General features: G+C 36.9%; 1 protein-coding gene and 1 pseudogene across 6 annotated transcripts in view; one reads left to right on the top strand and one right to left on the bottom strand.

Annotated features, from left to right (window-relative positions):
• The window catches only part of FOXJ3 (forkhead box J3), a 130,815-nt gene that overhangs the window by 16,090 nt on the left and 97,437 nt on the right, over positions 1-17,288 (top strand). For all 6 annotated transcript variants that reach the window (XM_030867430.2, XM_030867436.2, XM_030867415.2 and 3 more), the window contains exon 2: positions 6,262-6,322. In XM_030867430.2, coding sequence (XP_030723290.1) covers positions 6,279-6,322 — 44 coding nt within the window. In that variant the 5' untranslated portion in view covers positions 6,262-6,278. The remainder of the gene's footprint in view (positions 1-6,261; positions 6,323-17,288) is intronic.
• LOC115858991 (large ribosomal subunit protein uL22-like) lies at positions 3,084-3,626 on the bottom strand (annotated as a pseudogene).

The following is a 17,288-nucleotide window of genomic DNA, read 5'->3' on the forward strand; positions in this document are numbered from 1 at the left end:
CCTAATAACTAATGACGTTGAACATCTTTTCATATCTTATTGGACATTTTAATATCTTCTTTGTAGAAATGTGTATTCAAATCTCTGCCCCCCCCCTTTTTTTTTTTTTTTGCAGTCAAATGCTCTTCCTCTGTGCTGTATCTCCAAATCTTTGCCCATTTATAAGTTGGGTTGTCTTTTTATTATTGAGTTGTAAGGGTCCTTTATATATTCTGGATACCTAACTTGCTTTTCTAACTGTGAATTTGTCTGAAATTACTTGCTTGGAGGCAGAGAGAAGTAATGGATACAAAGACTACATTAAAAAAAATCTGGTGAGTTTTCAGTTAGATTTTAGTTGTTCTTATTTTACGTTTATTCTCTTTTTCCAACTCTTGAGGAACCTGGTTTATTCATTCATTGAACAAATATGGCTGCAGACTGTATACCAGGATTTGGGGATATAACAGAGAATGAAACAGAAACTTTTATCTGCATTCTAGTGGGAGAGAAACAGATAGTGAAACAAAAGTCATATCAAATCATATCAGATGATGACGAGCTATGAAGAATAAAACAGGATAATGGGGATATACTGTGATGAGCTTTCTAACATATTCTTCACCTTTCCTGATTTCTTAATCTGTTCCTCTCTGCTCTGTTTGACCTTTTTTGCGTTTTCTGTTTATTTTCATTGTATATAGTTTGTGGCTAAACTTTTACTTCACTCTCTCTCCTTATTCTTAACACCCTTGCAGTCTAATTTTTGCTTTCACTAGTCCACAAGATCCACCCTCTATAGTAATAATGATCTTCTATTAAAAGCCAGTATTGTCTTTTCAGTTTATGTCCATCTTAATCTGTGTGTAGCACTATTGCCTTTCTATCCATTAAATCACTTGCTGCAACCTCCAGTACAGTTTTCTCAAGTTTTTTTTTTTTTTTAATTGGTTCGTCTTCTCTAAATCTGTTAGAGTTCTCCAAATTTAAGTTTTGGCCTCTCTTCTCCCTCTAACATTACCATGGTGAATTGATCATTCTCACATGATTTTCTGCTTTCTGAGAGCATGTGACTCTTGAGTTCTCACTTTCTAGCTATAGCTGCATCACTGCCTTCAGGTTTAACTAGTGAAGCTGCAGTGGACAGCTTGATTGCTACTCACTCAGCAGGATTCTTTTCCCTTTATGCCTTCCTCTGACAGATTTTTCCTGTTTAGGCTGATTAAGACACGGGTTATTTCCATGACTGCTTTAATGATTACCTGTGACTAATGGTATAACAATTCACAGTGTTCAGTCAAGGAACCTGATTCAGAGGGGTTGTTCCTTCATGGGTGCTAGTGAATTTTTTACTTTCAGGTCTTTTGAAAGAGCTAAATTCCGAAGTTAGAAAAAGAAGGAATAATCTCTTGACCTCTAGTGCTTATAGTATTCATTTTCAACAAAGTTTTAATTCTTACTTTTTCTTTTTCTTTTTTTTTTGCGGTACGCGGGCCTCTCACTGTTGTGGCCTCTCCCGTTGCAGAGCACAGGCTCCGGACGCGCAGGCTCAGCGGCCATGGCTCACGGGCCCAGCCGCTCTGCTGCATGTGGGATCTTCCCGGACCGGGGCACGAACCCGCGTCCCCTGCATCGGCAGGCGGACTCTCAACCACTGGGCCACCAGGGAAGCCCTAATTCCTACTTTTATCTGATATGGTGTTGCTTTCATTCAAGCTACTGTCACAGTAACTGAGGCATGAATTTTTCCTTTTAACAGTATTCCCAAGGTCACAATTGAGATTCTCAGTTGGGTTCTTGATGCAAGGTCATGAATGTTGCAAGTTCTTTGTAAACTATAAAGCATATCTGTGTGGTGGGAGAGAGGAGAGAAGGGCTCATAAGAATTACTTGGGAGCTTTTTCAAAATTCTTAGTCCCATTTCACCTCCTCCTCCCAGATAATGTATTGTTATATACCTGTTAGTTAAACATCTGCTTCCTAAATGTGAATAGTTTGTAACTCATTTTAATGTACACATGAAGACTGCTTATATTAAAAGGAATTCCATATTCTTTCTGTTGGTGATGGGGTATACTGCAGTAGTTTTTCTTGTAGCATACCCATCAGTGAATGACTGGTTTTTACTCCCTGTCCTCTGGTGGTGTCATGCTATGCAAAGTTTCTTGTATGTTGATTTTCAAAGGATTTGCAGAAAATGCTACTAGGTGCTGTTGACACCAACTTAAACTGTATAAATTTTGGATGTAATTGAACAAATTAATATAATTGTTCAACATAGTTGGCTTCAGAAATGTGAGTTTGTGATTTGGAGGACACTGAGATTTTCCTGATTTCACTGTGAATCATAGCCTTCTTTTGTGAGAGTTCCATGTTGCTGGGCATCTGCCTGGGTAGGGAGAAGATGATTGGTACATTTGTTCTTCCAGTTAACCAGACTGGTGTTCAAGACACCATTTAGGCGCAGTAATCTAAATTAAAAGTGGAGAAAACTGAAACTAAGGCATTGAGGCCACAGTAGATTAGAAAGACATTTAGGAGCTGGAGTTGGTAGTAAAACTTCACCATTTTAAAGTGTAAAATTTGGTGGTTGTATACAAAAGTTTTTTATTCACAAGGTCGTGCAACTATCAACACTATCTAATTCCAGAACATTTTCATCAATCCCAAAAGAAACCTGTTAGCAGTCATTCCCTACCCCCATTCCTCCTCCCATCCCCCTATCTCCTGGCAACTACTATCTACCTTCCATCTCTAGGATTTGCCCCATTCTGAATATTTTGTATAAATGGAGTCATACAATATGTGGTCTTTTGTGTCTGACTTCTTTCACTAAGCATAAGGCTCTCAAAGTTCATTCATATTGTGGCATGTAACAGTACGGCATTCCTTTTTTATGGCCGAATAATATTCCACTGTATATTATATGGATATTGTACAGATATGTCATATTTTGTTTATCTGTTTATCAGTTGATGGACATTTGGTTTATATCCACTTTTAGCTTTATAAATAATGCTGCTATGAACATTTGTATGCACGTTTTTTGCTTGTGTTTTTCTTTTTTTAAATTTATTTTTATTTGCATTTATTTTTTGTGGCATTTATTCCCGGGCCATAAGTTTTTGTTTCTTCAGTTTCTTCTGGGATATCTTTTTCTTTGGGGCAACCTCCTCTTCTGGTTTAGGAACAGTCTGTTCTTATTCAGTAAGGACCGTCTCAGTGTGGCAGGGAGAGCTCATGTATGGGTTGATCCAGCCATGAGCTCTCTAAGTTCTGTGCTGCATCTTGGGAACTTTGTTCACCTGGATGTGCTCAGTGACTAGAGAATCTACATCTAAGCCCTTACGTTCAGCATTTTTGAGTATGTGCAGTAAAAATTCAGCACTCTTTCTGGGCCATCAACCCTGCGTCCAGCCCCACTGTTTGGCCTGGGCACACCTACCAACTCCACCATTGTAACGATGGAATGCCACACATTGCTTCTTTAAAGTGACATCTTTCAGATACTTGGTGGATTTTCGGATATGCACACCCTTAATGGCCTGGGCAGTTTCATGAGTGTTCTTAAAGTGAACACGAAGATTTGAACCTCCTGACTTGCATGATTTTGTGGGGTTTTCTGGGTCAAGTGAATAGTGAACCATTTTTAGAGGTCACCTCAGGCTGCTTACTGGAAAAGGAAGCTGTATGCAAGTTTTTGTGTGAACATATGTTTTACGTTCTCTTGGGGATACATATATGTGCATATATATATGTATTCCCAAGAGGATTTATATATATATATATATATATATATATGTATGTATATATACATATATTTAAATTTTTTATACATAAAAATACACACACACACGTACCCCTAAGAGTAGAATTGCTGGGTCCTGTGATATCTTTTGTAAGAATTTACCTTTGTTTTTGATAAAGCTGATATTGTAGAATGTTGTAGAATGTGATTTAGGTTTAAGAGACAAATGGGCTGGCTGACTCTCCACATTCTCTTGTCCCTGCCCACCCAATTTGGACAGCTTACCTGATGTCTAGGTTGTTAGAGTCAACAGAGCAGTCATACCCAGGTAACTACCTTGTAGAATACTGGATGTAGAGTCCTGGAGTTAGCTCTACGCACTTGGTGAGGAGTGGGCTGGGAGCCCAGGGATGTTTAGAGAAGTCATTCCTCATAGAAATCAAGAATTGAAAAGAAGTTTCCTGCTCTAACAAAGGAAAAGAAAGCCATTCTTAGATAAAGGACTGTGCCATTTTATCAAGATAGGAAATACATTAAAAAAAGATAATTCAGTTTTAGACATAGTAAATTTGGGATTTCGGGAGGGAATGTTAGATATTTATGTTCGGAGATCAGGAGTTTGATCCCTGATAGAGATGTAGATTTGAGATTCATCTGCATTATAGGCGTTTGAAATACAAGAGTAGGTAAGTCACCCATAAAGTAAAAAACAGTAGAGAAAAGTGACTAGTAATTCCCGTATCTGAGGTCTTTGAGCTTTTGAGTCTGCCAGCTGATGTTTCAGCTGTATCTTACTCTTGAGTGGCTTGTTTCCTTCTGGTTTTGTGATTTTTGATTGTGAATTTATTTATTTTGGGACCTTATCCTTGAGAATTCTCCCAGGCCTAGATCAAAGGCAGATTCCCCAGAGAGGATTTTCATTTCCTTCTGTCAAGTTTGGGTGGGAGACATTACCATTCTAGGACTACCCTAAACAAAATTCTAAGTATGAAGCTTTTTAAACCATAATCTAGGTGAGGGTCAGCTTCTGGTTGTGAGTGTCTGAGGAGATACTGTTGAACTGCTCTCATAGCCCCCCAATCCCTCACCAGCACTCAGTGCCAAGGTTAAGTTTCCCTTGCAGTTCTCTTGGGTAACACCTGGACTTTGCCTCTTGTACCTTGAGCCCTAATAGGCCTTGGAATTGCAAGCTGAAATTCATAGGGTTTGGCAAAATGCCCTGAAGGTGAATGAAAGCTGGTTTCAGTACTCTGCATACATCTCTAGTTTCCCTCTTTCACTTAGTTTTTAGCCTTGATCATACTTTATTTTCTTTCAGGTTATTGATTAATATGTAAAGATTAAAAAAATTTATCCAGTGTTTGTTATTTCCAGTGGGCATGTTAATCAAGCTATCTATTCTGTTGTTCTAGCAGAAGTAAAGTGTCCATCTCTCTTCAGTGCATGCACGGGACAGTAAGATGCAGGGAATTCAGTCAGCCACTAAGTTAAAAGTTATAAACTTGGGACAACATCCAGTGGTTTGTTTGGCCCACATAGTATTTAGAAAATAAAAATCAGGAGATTTCAGATAAAATTTTGGGTATCTTGCTTCTCTTGAAAAATTAGAAGTTCTTAACAGTACTGGGCTTTCAATCCTGCTTAGCAACAATTGGCTAGAACTGGGAATAGCAGCTGATCTTTTCAGAGTGAACCTGTTTTCTTTAGTTGCAGGCACACAATCTCCATTTGTGCTGTGTATGCATATTTATACCCATTCCAGCTTCTCTCATTCATGTTACCTGTAGACACTTGTGGATCATCCTTGTGCCAGGTAGTAGTGCTAATAGACAGTTTCACATTTGTTTAGTGATTTGTTTAATTCTAATAACAAACCTGCAGTTTATCCCTGATGAATAAATAAAGTTACAGGTGGTATTATCCCCAAGTTACAGATGAAGAAATGGAGGTTCACTGAGGTTATATAAATTCTTCAAGGTCTCTTAGTGTCACAGCTAGAATTTGAACAAAGCTCCTTCTGTTCAATGCTATTCTTAACTTTTTTTTTTTTTTTAAGCAGTGGAACTGTTCTTCAAATGAAGTTTTAGTGAAGTCCATTATGCAAAACCAACAAAGATAGCACTGCTTTGATTGAAGGGTAGATGGGATGGGAGACAATTATGTGGGGATGGGAACCTGCATGCTCAGCTCTTTGGTAGCCTTTAGGCACCTCTCTGGAATCCTTGGGATTCTACTAAACAGTTTGGACACTCTCTATCTGTAACTAAGCGTAATAACAGTTTGTTAAATTTTATGAGTTTTTAGCTTTTTTGGATGTTACAGTTATAGTGTGCCTATTTTTCTTGTGCTTCCTCGTATTGTCAGTCTTCCTCAGCGTAATGTCTTATTGCTTAACAGCATTTTTAAATTTTGTGGGTATGTGTTCAAATAATGGTGAATCTTTTAGCGTTCTATTTCTGTTTTAGAATGGTAGTGTGATTTATAGTTTAATTTATTTTGGAGCATCTGATAACTAACTCTCCTTTACTTTTCAGATTCTCTTTGTGGCCAGATGGGTTTGTATGGACAGGCTTGTCCATCTGTAACTTCATTAAGGTTAGTGCTCTTCTTTTTATTAGAACATGTAACATTTTAAAAGTTATGCTGGTCAAGTCATATTAGAATCAGTTTTACTGTAAGGTTCAGAATAAAATATTGTAGTCTGTTTTGGTAAATAGTGCTATTTTGTGAGATTGGGACATATTTTTGCTTACAGAGATATTTGTGGTAGTGGGATTTGGATCTTAATCTCCACTTAGTGAATTTACATATGTTCTTGTACATGAAATAACAATTTTATTCTTCTTTGTTATTCCGTTTTTAAAAAAACACTAATCTTGTTTCTACTTATTTTAATTAGAAAATACATAGTAAATTTTTATTGCCTTTGTAGCAGATTATTAAATAAGACTAGATGGTAATTTAAATCTCTTTAAAGGATGATATAAATGTGATACCTAGATTATCCTCATTTACAATAAATAAGTAAAATGTAAAAAAATAGGAACTAAGTTGTATTCAACCCAGTGGTTTTAGATTTTTTCCAAGTTGCTAAATCCTTTCTATAAATTAAATCTTAAGTGAAAACCTGTGAATAAAGCAGATGAATGCCGGGCTTTTCTGCTTGCTTGGGCTTCCATTTTCTACCCCCACGGTTGCCCCTGAGGGATTACTCTAGTTCCCAGCACACAGTTTGAAAAAATAACCTAAATCTAATCTGTTAATTGGGATCTTTCAGACTAGAATATGAATTGTTGATGGCAGCACCTACCAGTTACATGTGGTGTTGTAGCTAGCTGTATCATTTATTTGTTCAGCATATTGAGCACCTAATATGTTGTCAGGAGCTATTCTAAATGCTGGGACTACAGTTGTGAACATAACAGATAAAAATCCTGTAATTATTGGGCTTACATTTTGGTGACGGGGTAATTAATAAAAAAGTAAGAAGTATATGTTAGATAGTGACAGTGTTAAGAGCTAAGATGAAGAATAAAATAGAGAATGGGAATAGGAAATATAGATAGGGTTATTTTAGATAGGGTAGCCAGGGAAAGCTTTACTGAACAGGCGACATTTGAATGAAGACCTGAAAGAGTGATGGAATGAACCATATCTGGGTAGGTAGAAGATAAGCGTTCTGGGCAGAGGGGATTCAGGAGCTGCTGGGGCAGGAGACTTGCCTCGTTAGGTTGGAGGAGCAATGACGGAGGTCATTGTGGCTGGAACAGAGTAAGTGATGAAGAGAGGTGGAATTGACCAGCTTTGGAGGGCAGGAAAGAGAGAGAGGAGGGATACAAAATTATTAGAGCCATGAATGTGAAGTCAAGGAGTCCTTAGGCATGAAAGAAATTCTGGTGGTTCAGAATGCCACCAAAGAAAAATAAAGTTGCCTTTTTAGTTTTTATATACTTGAATTTTTATGAGACTAAGGCTGGCTCTCCTTTCCTTCAGTAGGAGAGCTTTACTCCACATCCTTATGGCATTTCTTTCCCTGAGAATGCATCTTCCAGCTTATAATGGAAGTAGGTAGAGTGATTACTTTTCTATCTTGTTGGAGTCCATGTGCCCCCACCCCCACCTCCCAACAAGGGACACCTGTATAGTTTTGAAAAGAACTTAAAAAAAAAAAAAAGACTTTAATCCCCAAAGCTGCTGTAGAACTAATTTCACTTGAGTCCTTTTGTTTAATGTGGTTGGAGGAATCATTTTACCCTTTTATTGAATATTTAAAACTTTAGATATGACCATATCAAGATATTTTTGCAGACTTTGATCTTCCACTGATCATAGAGTCCCTTAAAGATATTTTATTTGTGGGTTATGCCAAAACAGTCATATATTAAAGTCATTTACTGGGATTTTAAATCCCTTAATTTGAATAGTTATGTTTAGGTGAAGATTGTATATGACATTGGGTTAGGAATGATATATGCCTAACCTTTTTTGCTTGATAGAATTATATAATTGGAAGAGATGATGAAAGAGATGCCATGAATTATTTTATAACCTGCTCACTGTTATAATTCTAGTGTATAATATCCTAGAATCAAATTTTTGTGGATATACCTATAAGTTTAGCATTTAGTTAATAAACTGAGAAACTCTCTGGCATTTGAGTTGAGATATTTAGTATCCTTATATCCTAATCTTTCATTTTTTGTAATATTCTATATGGTCCTTCTGTGAAGCAGAGAATTCGCATTCTCAGATGTATGGGTAGAAGACCATTGTTTGTCATTGATTTTTCTAACTGAAAGCTAGCTTTGGTTTGATATAAGGAAAGGAAAAGAATAACTATTTTTTGGTAAAGGGAAGAGAAACTGGATTACTTAAAATCACAATAAATTTTAGTCTACTTTCCCATAGAGTCTTCCTCAAGCCAGAAACGACCTCCCAACTATACTATCCAAATAGAAGTAGAGCAGGAAGTCTTTTTTAAAAAAATTTTTAAAATTAATTCATTCATTTTTGGCTGCATTGGATCTTCGTTGCTGCATGCGGGCTTTCTCTGGTTGCTGCGAGCGGGGCCTGCTCTTTTTTGTGGTGTGCGGGCTTCTCGGTGCGGTGGCTTCTCGTTGCAGAGTATGAGCTCTAGGCGCGTGGGCTTCAGTAGTTGTGGCACGTGGGCTCAGTAGTTGTGGCTCACAGGCTGTAGAACACAGGCTCGGTAGTTGTGGCACACAGGCTTAGTTGCTCCGTGGCACGTGGGATCTTCCCGGACGAGGGCTCAAACCCGTGTCTCATGCATTGGCAGGCGGTTTCTTAACCACTGCGCCACCAGGGAACCCCAGGAAATCTCAAATCCGCTGACAAACATTGCTTGTTTGCCATAACTCTCTTTGTATATACTACCTTTATATCTTGTGTATGCCTGCATATACTACCTATATATCTAGAAAGTGGCTAGCCTCAAGACAGGAAAGCATTTGAGTTGGTGGAGAAGAACTGGACCGTGTGTCTAGGAATGAGAAAATGGGTAGGCAGGTGGGGGGTTGTAAACATAGGTGGGAGTGGAGTAGATGACTTATGTGAAGTGAAGATGGGGGGTGGAATGAAAGTATGTGACATTTTAAAAATTTGTTGGGTAGGAGAGGGTACTTAGTAAATGAATTAAATCTCTTCCTCTGCCCTTTAAATATTTAGGGTAAACAAGTTAAATATTGTTTTCTATAGATGATATTGGATCCTTGTTTAATCTGAACATGTTAAAATTATTTTTAAAAATTTACTTACTGTATTTTTATGATTAAAAAGTAATCTTAGGGCTTCCCTGGTGGCGCAGTGGTTGAGAGTCCGCCTGCCGATGCAGGGGACATGGGTTCGTGCCCTGGTCGGGGAAGATCCCACATGCCGCGGAGCAGCTAGGCCCGTGAGCCATGGCCGCTGAGCCTGCGCGTCTGAAGCCTGTGCTCCGCAACGGGAGAGGCCACAACAGTGAGAGGCCCGCATACCTCAAAAAAAAAAAAAAAAAAAAGTTATGTTAACCCAATTATTGTAGAAAATTTGGGAAGACAGAGATAGCCCTTGTTAATGTTGTCTTATGTAATTTTATTCCAGTAGATGCTATGTGTGTTAGAAAAAGGCACCCCCCCCCCCAAATTTTCTTTAAAAGAATGGTTGCAAAAGATTTTGTAGTGATAGCTAAGTATACTCTTAATTTTAATCAAATTGCTCTTAATTATCATTTTGTTCTTCTTTAATTGCTAGTATGGGTAGAATTGCATTTTAACAAACGTTATTATGATAACATCATATACTATTACAGTATAATGAGACTGTTTTCTTTTATCAGTCGGGGTTCTATCAGGAGGCAGAAACCACACCAGTTATTTGAACAGAGACTTTAATAGAATCATTAACTAGATTTAAAGTTGTTAACTAGGTAACAGAAAGGATAAAAATAAAACTTGAAGTTATCATGGAGATAGGCACTTCTAGAAGCAGCTGTGAGCCCTAAGTGCTTGGGGACCAAAGGGAAAACCTAGAGACTTAGAGGAAGGGTCCTGTGGAAACAAAATTCAGATCTCCGAGGAGAAGGTACTACATGCTAGTGCTTGTGTCGAGCTCAGAATAGAAATCCCATAGATTTGAAACTCAGAACTCTGGGGAAGGGTGCTGGCTGGTGCTGGGGTCTTTGAGTGGGGTATGATTAAGCTAGTTCCATAAGTGTTAGAAAAACTGCAAACTTTATTCACTTACTACTGTGAGGGGGACCTTCTGCAGGGGTGAAGAAACCTTTGCTGGGGTAATGCTCTTATGAAGTCCAAAGAATAGACAGGAAGGCCCAAGTATCTTTTTTCTTCTCCAGGCTTGCAGTCCATCTTTAGTGCTTCCTCTTGGCAGAGCCTTATAGGAAGTCAGCTGGCAAAGTAGAAATGTGGTTTGCAGAGTCCCAGTTCCAGTGTCATTAAGGCAGATTGGGAAGAAGGGATGCGGGTTTGGAATTGAGGAGCAATAACTTAATAACTTGTTCCAGCAAATTACTAAGAAATATGGTATTAAAAAGTGTTTTCTTGGGACTTCCCTGGTGGTCCAGTGGTTAAGACTCTGCGCTCCCAATGCAGGGGGCCTAGGTTCAATCCCTGGTCAGGGAACTAGATCCCACATGCATGCCACAACAAAGATCCCACGTGCTGCAACTAAGACCCAGCGCAGCCAAATAAATAAAAATATTAAAAAAAAAGTTTTCTCAGATCTGTTTTGCAGCCAGTGTTTATGTGATTTTAGTAGGATACTTGCATGTTGCTAAAAATGCTAATTTTGTAAATCACGTGAAATTATATTAAAAATTTATATAAGATTTGCAAGTATTCCTTGCAATCCGAATCTACTGCATTCGTATCCTGAGTTTGGATAGTAAGTCTGGATAGTGAATACTGGGTCATCTACATCTATTTAATTCCTGAATTTTGGAAGGCAAGAGTGAGAGTTCAGATAATGATGGATACAGTTTCTGTCAGACAATAGAATCTTAAAAATTTAGCAGAATCCGGTTACTGAGTTTATATAAGATGGATTTGAATCCTGAGGTTACCTGCATTTTATTTCCAGGTATAGACTCAGTAATAGCAAAAGCTTACCAAAAAAGCAAAAGCTTTCCTTGAACATTTGCTTTATGTAGACAGGTAAACACATATATGTATATAACATATTTCTTTCACATATTATGGCATTAGACTGTTATAATTTGGTTTGATTAAAGCAAAATAAAATTTGATATTTCTTTGGACTTGTTAAATGGGGCCCTTTCTGCATTTCTGAATTGCCTAACATTTATGAGGATTGATTTTATGGTTCACATGTGTATTCGGCCTAGGATGCTGAGTTATCAGTAGTACTTTAAGTAGTTTCTGATCTTCTACCTGAGATCTCTTCCTTTTGTTATCTTTTTCTTTCTTTCTTGTTCACACTTATCTTTTCCTTTTTGTTACGCTTCTCCCTTAAAGATGCGTTTTATTATTGATCCAGTCTGTTTGTTTAGGATATGTTGGGGAACACATAGGGATTTTTAGCACCAGAGAAGATTGTGTGTTGTGTCCCAAGTGAATTTCCTGTCCATCTGTTTTCTCATTTCCCTCCATTTGATATTGATAACCTGCTATTTAGAATGACCAGAGGAGGGTAGATTTATTTTAAGGCGTCTTGCTGTCTTGTTTCTAGTAGCAGACTTGTTATTGTTAAGGCAGCTCTGGTATTTAGTCTTAGAATTGGGTAGATGCAGGTTCAGACCTCTGCCGCGTATTATTCATATGATCATGGGTAAGTTACTTCACTTTTCCTGGTTTTGCTGTAATAGGGATGTTAATGTTTACCTCCTTGGCCTGTTAGGATTCATGGGATAAACTATATATTGATTACATAAAGCATCTGGCATATTTGCATTTTCCTATAGTAGAAAGCAAAAGGGATAATTGTTTTTAGAATAAAAGAGGACATATTTGGGGACTCCCCTGGCAGTCCAGTGGTTAAGACTTCGCCTTCCAGTGCAGGGGGTTCGGGTTCATCCCTGGTTGGGGAGCTAAGACCCCACTTGCCTCGGGGCCAAAAAACGCAAAACATAAAAAAGAGAAACAGTATTGTAACAAATTCAATGAAAAAGACTTAAAAAAGAAAAAGAAAAAAGGACATGTTTGTATTCTTTGCTCTCAGCTCAAGAACATGGGGTAGAAGACGATTTCTTTTTCCCCTTCTTTCTATTTCCCCTTTACCCTAAATTCTTATTTTTAAAAATTAAAACAATTTTTGTTTTTATTGAAGTATTGTTGATTTACAGTGTTGTTAGTTTCTGGCGTACAGCAAAGTGATTCAGTTATACATACACATATATATGTATATTTTTCAGATTTTTTTCCATTATAGGTTATTACAAGATATTGAATATAGTTCCCTGTGCTATACAGTAGGACCTTGTTGTTTATGTTTTACATATGGTAGTGTGTATCTGTTAATCCCAGGTTCCTAATTTATCCCTCCCCTTCCCCCCTCAGGTAACCATAAGTTTGTTTTCTATGTCTGTGAGTCTGTTTCTGTTTTGTTAAATACGTTTTGTGTGATTTTTTTAGATTCTACATATAAGTGATATCAAATGATATTTGCCTTTCTGTCTGGCTTAATTCATTTATTTTGATAATCTCTAGTATGATAATCTAAATTCTTAGATTCTAGAGTATCTACCAGTAGCATTCAGGTTTGCAACTGACCTCAGGCTAAGGATGTTGCTGACATTTAATACTACATTTTTATCATATTTATAATTAATATAGTTATATGCTTTTAAGTCAGTCCCACACAGTGGCAGAAATAACTTTCATTATCATGCCGTAGTTCATCATTGTTATATTTATCAAACTTTTTTTATAATTGATAAAATCTATTAATTTGCATGTTTAATTCTGACATGTTCCAATTAAATGAAGAGTAATGAGAAACCGTCTTAATTTTGACCATTACAGAGACTTTTTCTAAAATGTATTTTGAACTTTTTGTCTTATCTTCTAAGGCTTACTGTCTCATATGGTAGCCGCTAGCCTCATGTGGCTGTTTAAATCTAAAAAAAATCAGTTCCTCAGTCACACTAGCCACATTTTAAGTGCTTGGTTAGCTGCACATGGCTACTGACTGTCATATTGGATAACACACAAACATTTCCATTGTTGTAGAAAAGTTCTGTTGGACAGTGCTGGTCTAGAGCATCCTAAATGTAATTTAATCTTTAAGCTGACTTATTGGGCTTCCATTTCTGAGCATAAGGTATTGAAGAGTACCAGTGACTAGTCACTGACTTAAGGACATATTATAAAAGTTACTTATGGGACTAAATATTGACTTGGATAACTAGCTTTATGGTGTTCTTACTAATATATTAGACCAGGCATTATTTAAGCATTTTATGGTATATTAATTAAATTTCCCCTAACAACCCTATGAGGTTGGTGTTATGATTATTTTCATTTCACAAATGAGGAAACAGAGGTAAAAAAGTTCAGCAACTCAAGGACATGCAATGAATAAGGGACGGAGCTGGGATTCATACAGAGGTCTTGCTCCAGTGCCCATGCACTAAATTCTGCCTCTTGGCTGTCAGTATTTATCAAAATTTGAGGCTTTTTCTTTTTTTTTTTTTAATTTGTTTTATTTTTGGCTGCATTGGGTTTTTGTTGCCACACACAGGCTTTCTCTAGTTGCGGCGAGTGGGGGCTGCCCTTCGTTGTGGTGCAAGGGCTTCTCATTGCGATGGCTTCTCTTGTTGCGGAGCATGGGCTCTAGGCACGCGGACTTCAGTAGTTGTGGCTCATGGACTCTACACATATTTTTAAAAACTAAGTATAAGAAGTATTAATAGCAGATTCTGTCTGGGTTTTTAAATAATATCTGCAAAGATGGCTTTGAGTGTTCTTGTATCAAAGGGACTCTTGTTTATTAGCATTCCAGCTACTCAAGAGACATAGAGATTCCAATAGATAGAGTGAGATTAAATGCAAAATACGGTACTTACTTGATGACAGAATGTAGTTCAGTGGTTAATGTCCAAAAATATTTATTTTTCCTCCTTAAATTGTAGAGTAAAATATTTTTAAGATAAGAATTACATTTATGGCATAAAGATGTCTTTTGACCATATGATCCCTAAGTTTTAGCCTGAACGGAGTTCTAACTATGAGTATGGCTTGTATGAATTTAGAATACAGTTTTATGACTCTAAGATTATATATTTGAGTAATAGAGTAATTTGGAGAGAATCTAGAGAAGAGCAGTAACTATATTATGGTTCTTAAATCAGATCCTGTTGGAGTTCTGGACTTCAAACTTTTGAGAAGGAACCTAAATGGTGTTAATATTGTAAAATATGTGAAGCATCGTTGTGAAGAGAACTCTCACCAGTTCTCACTTTCCAGGATAGAATTTAAAGAAATTTTCTTCTCTGTAGCAAGGGAGATACATAGATTAGTCTGTTAAAATTTATTATTATTTTAAACAAAATGAATTACTGTATACATTTGGTGAACTTTTCTTCCCTTGGAGTTAAAGAATATTGTTGGTTTCCAAAATAGGTAATAGCAGGGCTTTTAAAAATGACATAGTGAGGTTCTTTTTCATCTCTGATTTTATGATAAATAGCTCTGAAACCACAGTTCTGTTTACAAATGACAGTTGTCTCACTAAATCCCTCAAGTTTTTGCATAAGCTGTGTTGTGAATATTTTTGGAATCTTAGGGGTGAAACAAAAGTTGTGAAAGTCAAGAGTTTTGAAATGTGAACTTCTATTTGTGTATTGGATTCTCTATCCTAAATTATGATTCTTCTTCCTATATTTTCACTTCAAACCAATGAGGATTTTTTGGGCTTGTCCTTTAAAAAGATCATTGCTTATAGGAAATTTAAAGGCTCAGTTATTCATACCTTAGGGGTGATTAGTTTGATGCTGTCCACTTTCTTCCTAAATAGAGTAGAGATCAACTGCTTTGAAAAGGTTAGAGTTTTTCCTGGAGGAGAAGAGCAAGTAATTAATTTTGGAGTTTATAATACCAACTTTAGGGGCCAATCTTGGAGGCTTATGGCAGTGTGAGATGGGAGAGCCAAGGTATAGAAGAAGGTACTTAGAAGTATGCCAGATATAAGCTATGTGTATTGAAATTTTATTAGGAACACGCTGGTCCTACACCAGGAAAATGGAAAAACTTATTTATTTTCCTTGTTACACTTCTGTCTCTCTGCTGCAGAATATCCAACTGGGGCTTTTATACTCTTAGAAATTTGATTTATAGAACTCCTTTATAGAATAGGTAGGATTTTGTGGGCTGCTTCAGGAATCATCATCATAGAATCTTATTTCTGTGGGAAAAGTGTATGTTCAATTTTCATATGCAATCTACAAACAAAATTTAAAAGCACAGTCTTTTCTGGATCTTTTCTTTAGAGTAAATAATTGAATGAGGGGCTCATTTCCATTGAGGTTGATAAATGATTATTGTGTGATTTAGGGCATGTAAGTCTAAAACCACTGAGTAAGAGTGACAGTCATTTAAAATTTAGAAAATTCTGAAGAGTAAGAATTTGATAGGAATAATAGCTAACATTTATTGAATGCTTATTTACTGTGTGTTAGAAACTCTTCTTAGTGCTTTGTACATATAACTCATTTAATCCTCACAACAATCCTTTGGGGTGGGTACTGCTTTTAATCCTCACCTTACACATGAGGAAACTGAGGTATAGAGAGGCTAATTTACTTGTTTAAGGTCACATAGCTAAAAGTGGAAGAGCTTAGATTCCAATCCAGGCAGTCTTGCTCCAGAGCCTGTGTTCTTAATCACCATATCTTTTCTAATGTAGGACATTGACTGTGTTATTTTCCTGAAATTGAACTAAGAGTAGAAACTTTGGCTTTGCCGGTGTATGATAACTAATTTTGAAAAATAACAGCGGCTACTTTTGCTTGGAAATAGCTTAAATTATTGCTTCATTTATAAATTAAAAAAATTGTTTTTTTATATCACATGCTTCCAAAATGTAAGGTCAATCTGTAGTAGTTTATTTTCTTTCTTGTTAGGTTTCTGCCACAATCAGCCTTGGGTACCTGAATATCCACATGTACTGTTCTTCCTATAAATAGAACTTACTTGCCCTTTTCCCAAGGGAAACAACCCAGAGTTTCATCCAGTTATTATATCCAGCCGAAATTCTAAGCTCTCTGGGTGCATTCACTTTCATTAGATCCCAGAGTGGCTTTTTGGTTTATAGTGGTGAAGGAATAGGATAATAGCAATAAAATCTTTTATTCAGAAAACAGGATAATGGGAAACACAAAATAGTCACTAGGCCATATCGATTATAAAATCCTCCTGGGTAGCAGTGGCAGAGACTCCATGAAAGTATAATAAGTTCCTCGATTCTGCTCTTTGCTGGGCTGTCCATTGTCCCCTGTGCCCTCTGAAAGTTCTCACCTTGTCCAGTATCCTCCATGGCCACATCTGTGGTGGGTATTGGTGAAGATGCCCTATCTGGGAAATGCATAGGCTTTATAGCTCACTTCTTGTTGATTAGCTTGGGTATTATTTTGGAAACTTAAGAGACTTTTGCAGTCTAGACACCCCTCTGCCGCTTTACAGTTATCTTAAAAAGCTTAGTTTCTAGACTTTTTGCTGCTTTGAGCCAGAGGACATGCCTAGGCAGAATTTTTTAATATGAAAACTCTGCCCTTTGTGCTCTACTTACCTCAGGGATTTCTAACCTTTTGGTGCCATGGAACCCCTTCAAAGTCTGGTGAAACTTGTGGACCCTTCTCAGAATAAGGTCTCAAAATTCATAAAATAAAATACTTAGGATTACAGAAGAAACTAGTTATATTGAAATATGGTTAGCAAAATATTAACTTTAAAACATAGTAATATATATGCCTTTGAATTAACACATTAAATAAAAAATCTAGTGGCAAATCTATACACTGTCATAAATCTGAAGTAGTCGATGAGTTTAAAAAGTTGAGATTCTGCAGCATTTGTCACATATGAATATATTT

The sequence above is a fragment of the Globicephala melas genome, chromosome 1, assembly GCF_963455315.2.
Source record: "Globicephala melas chromosome 1, mGloMel1.2, whole genome shotgun sequence".
Classification (NCBI taxonomy): domain Eukaryota; kingdom Metazoa; phylum Chordata; class Mammalia; order Artiodactyla; family Delphinidae; genus Globicephala; species Globicephala melas.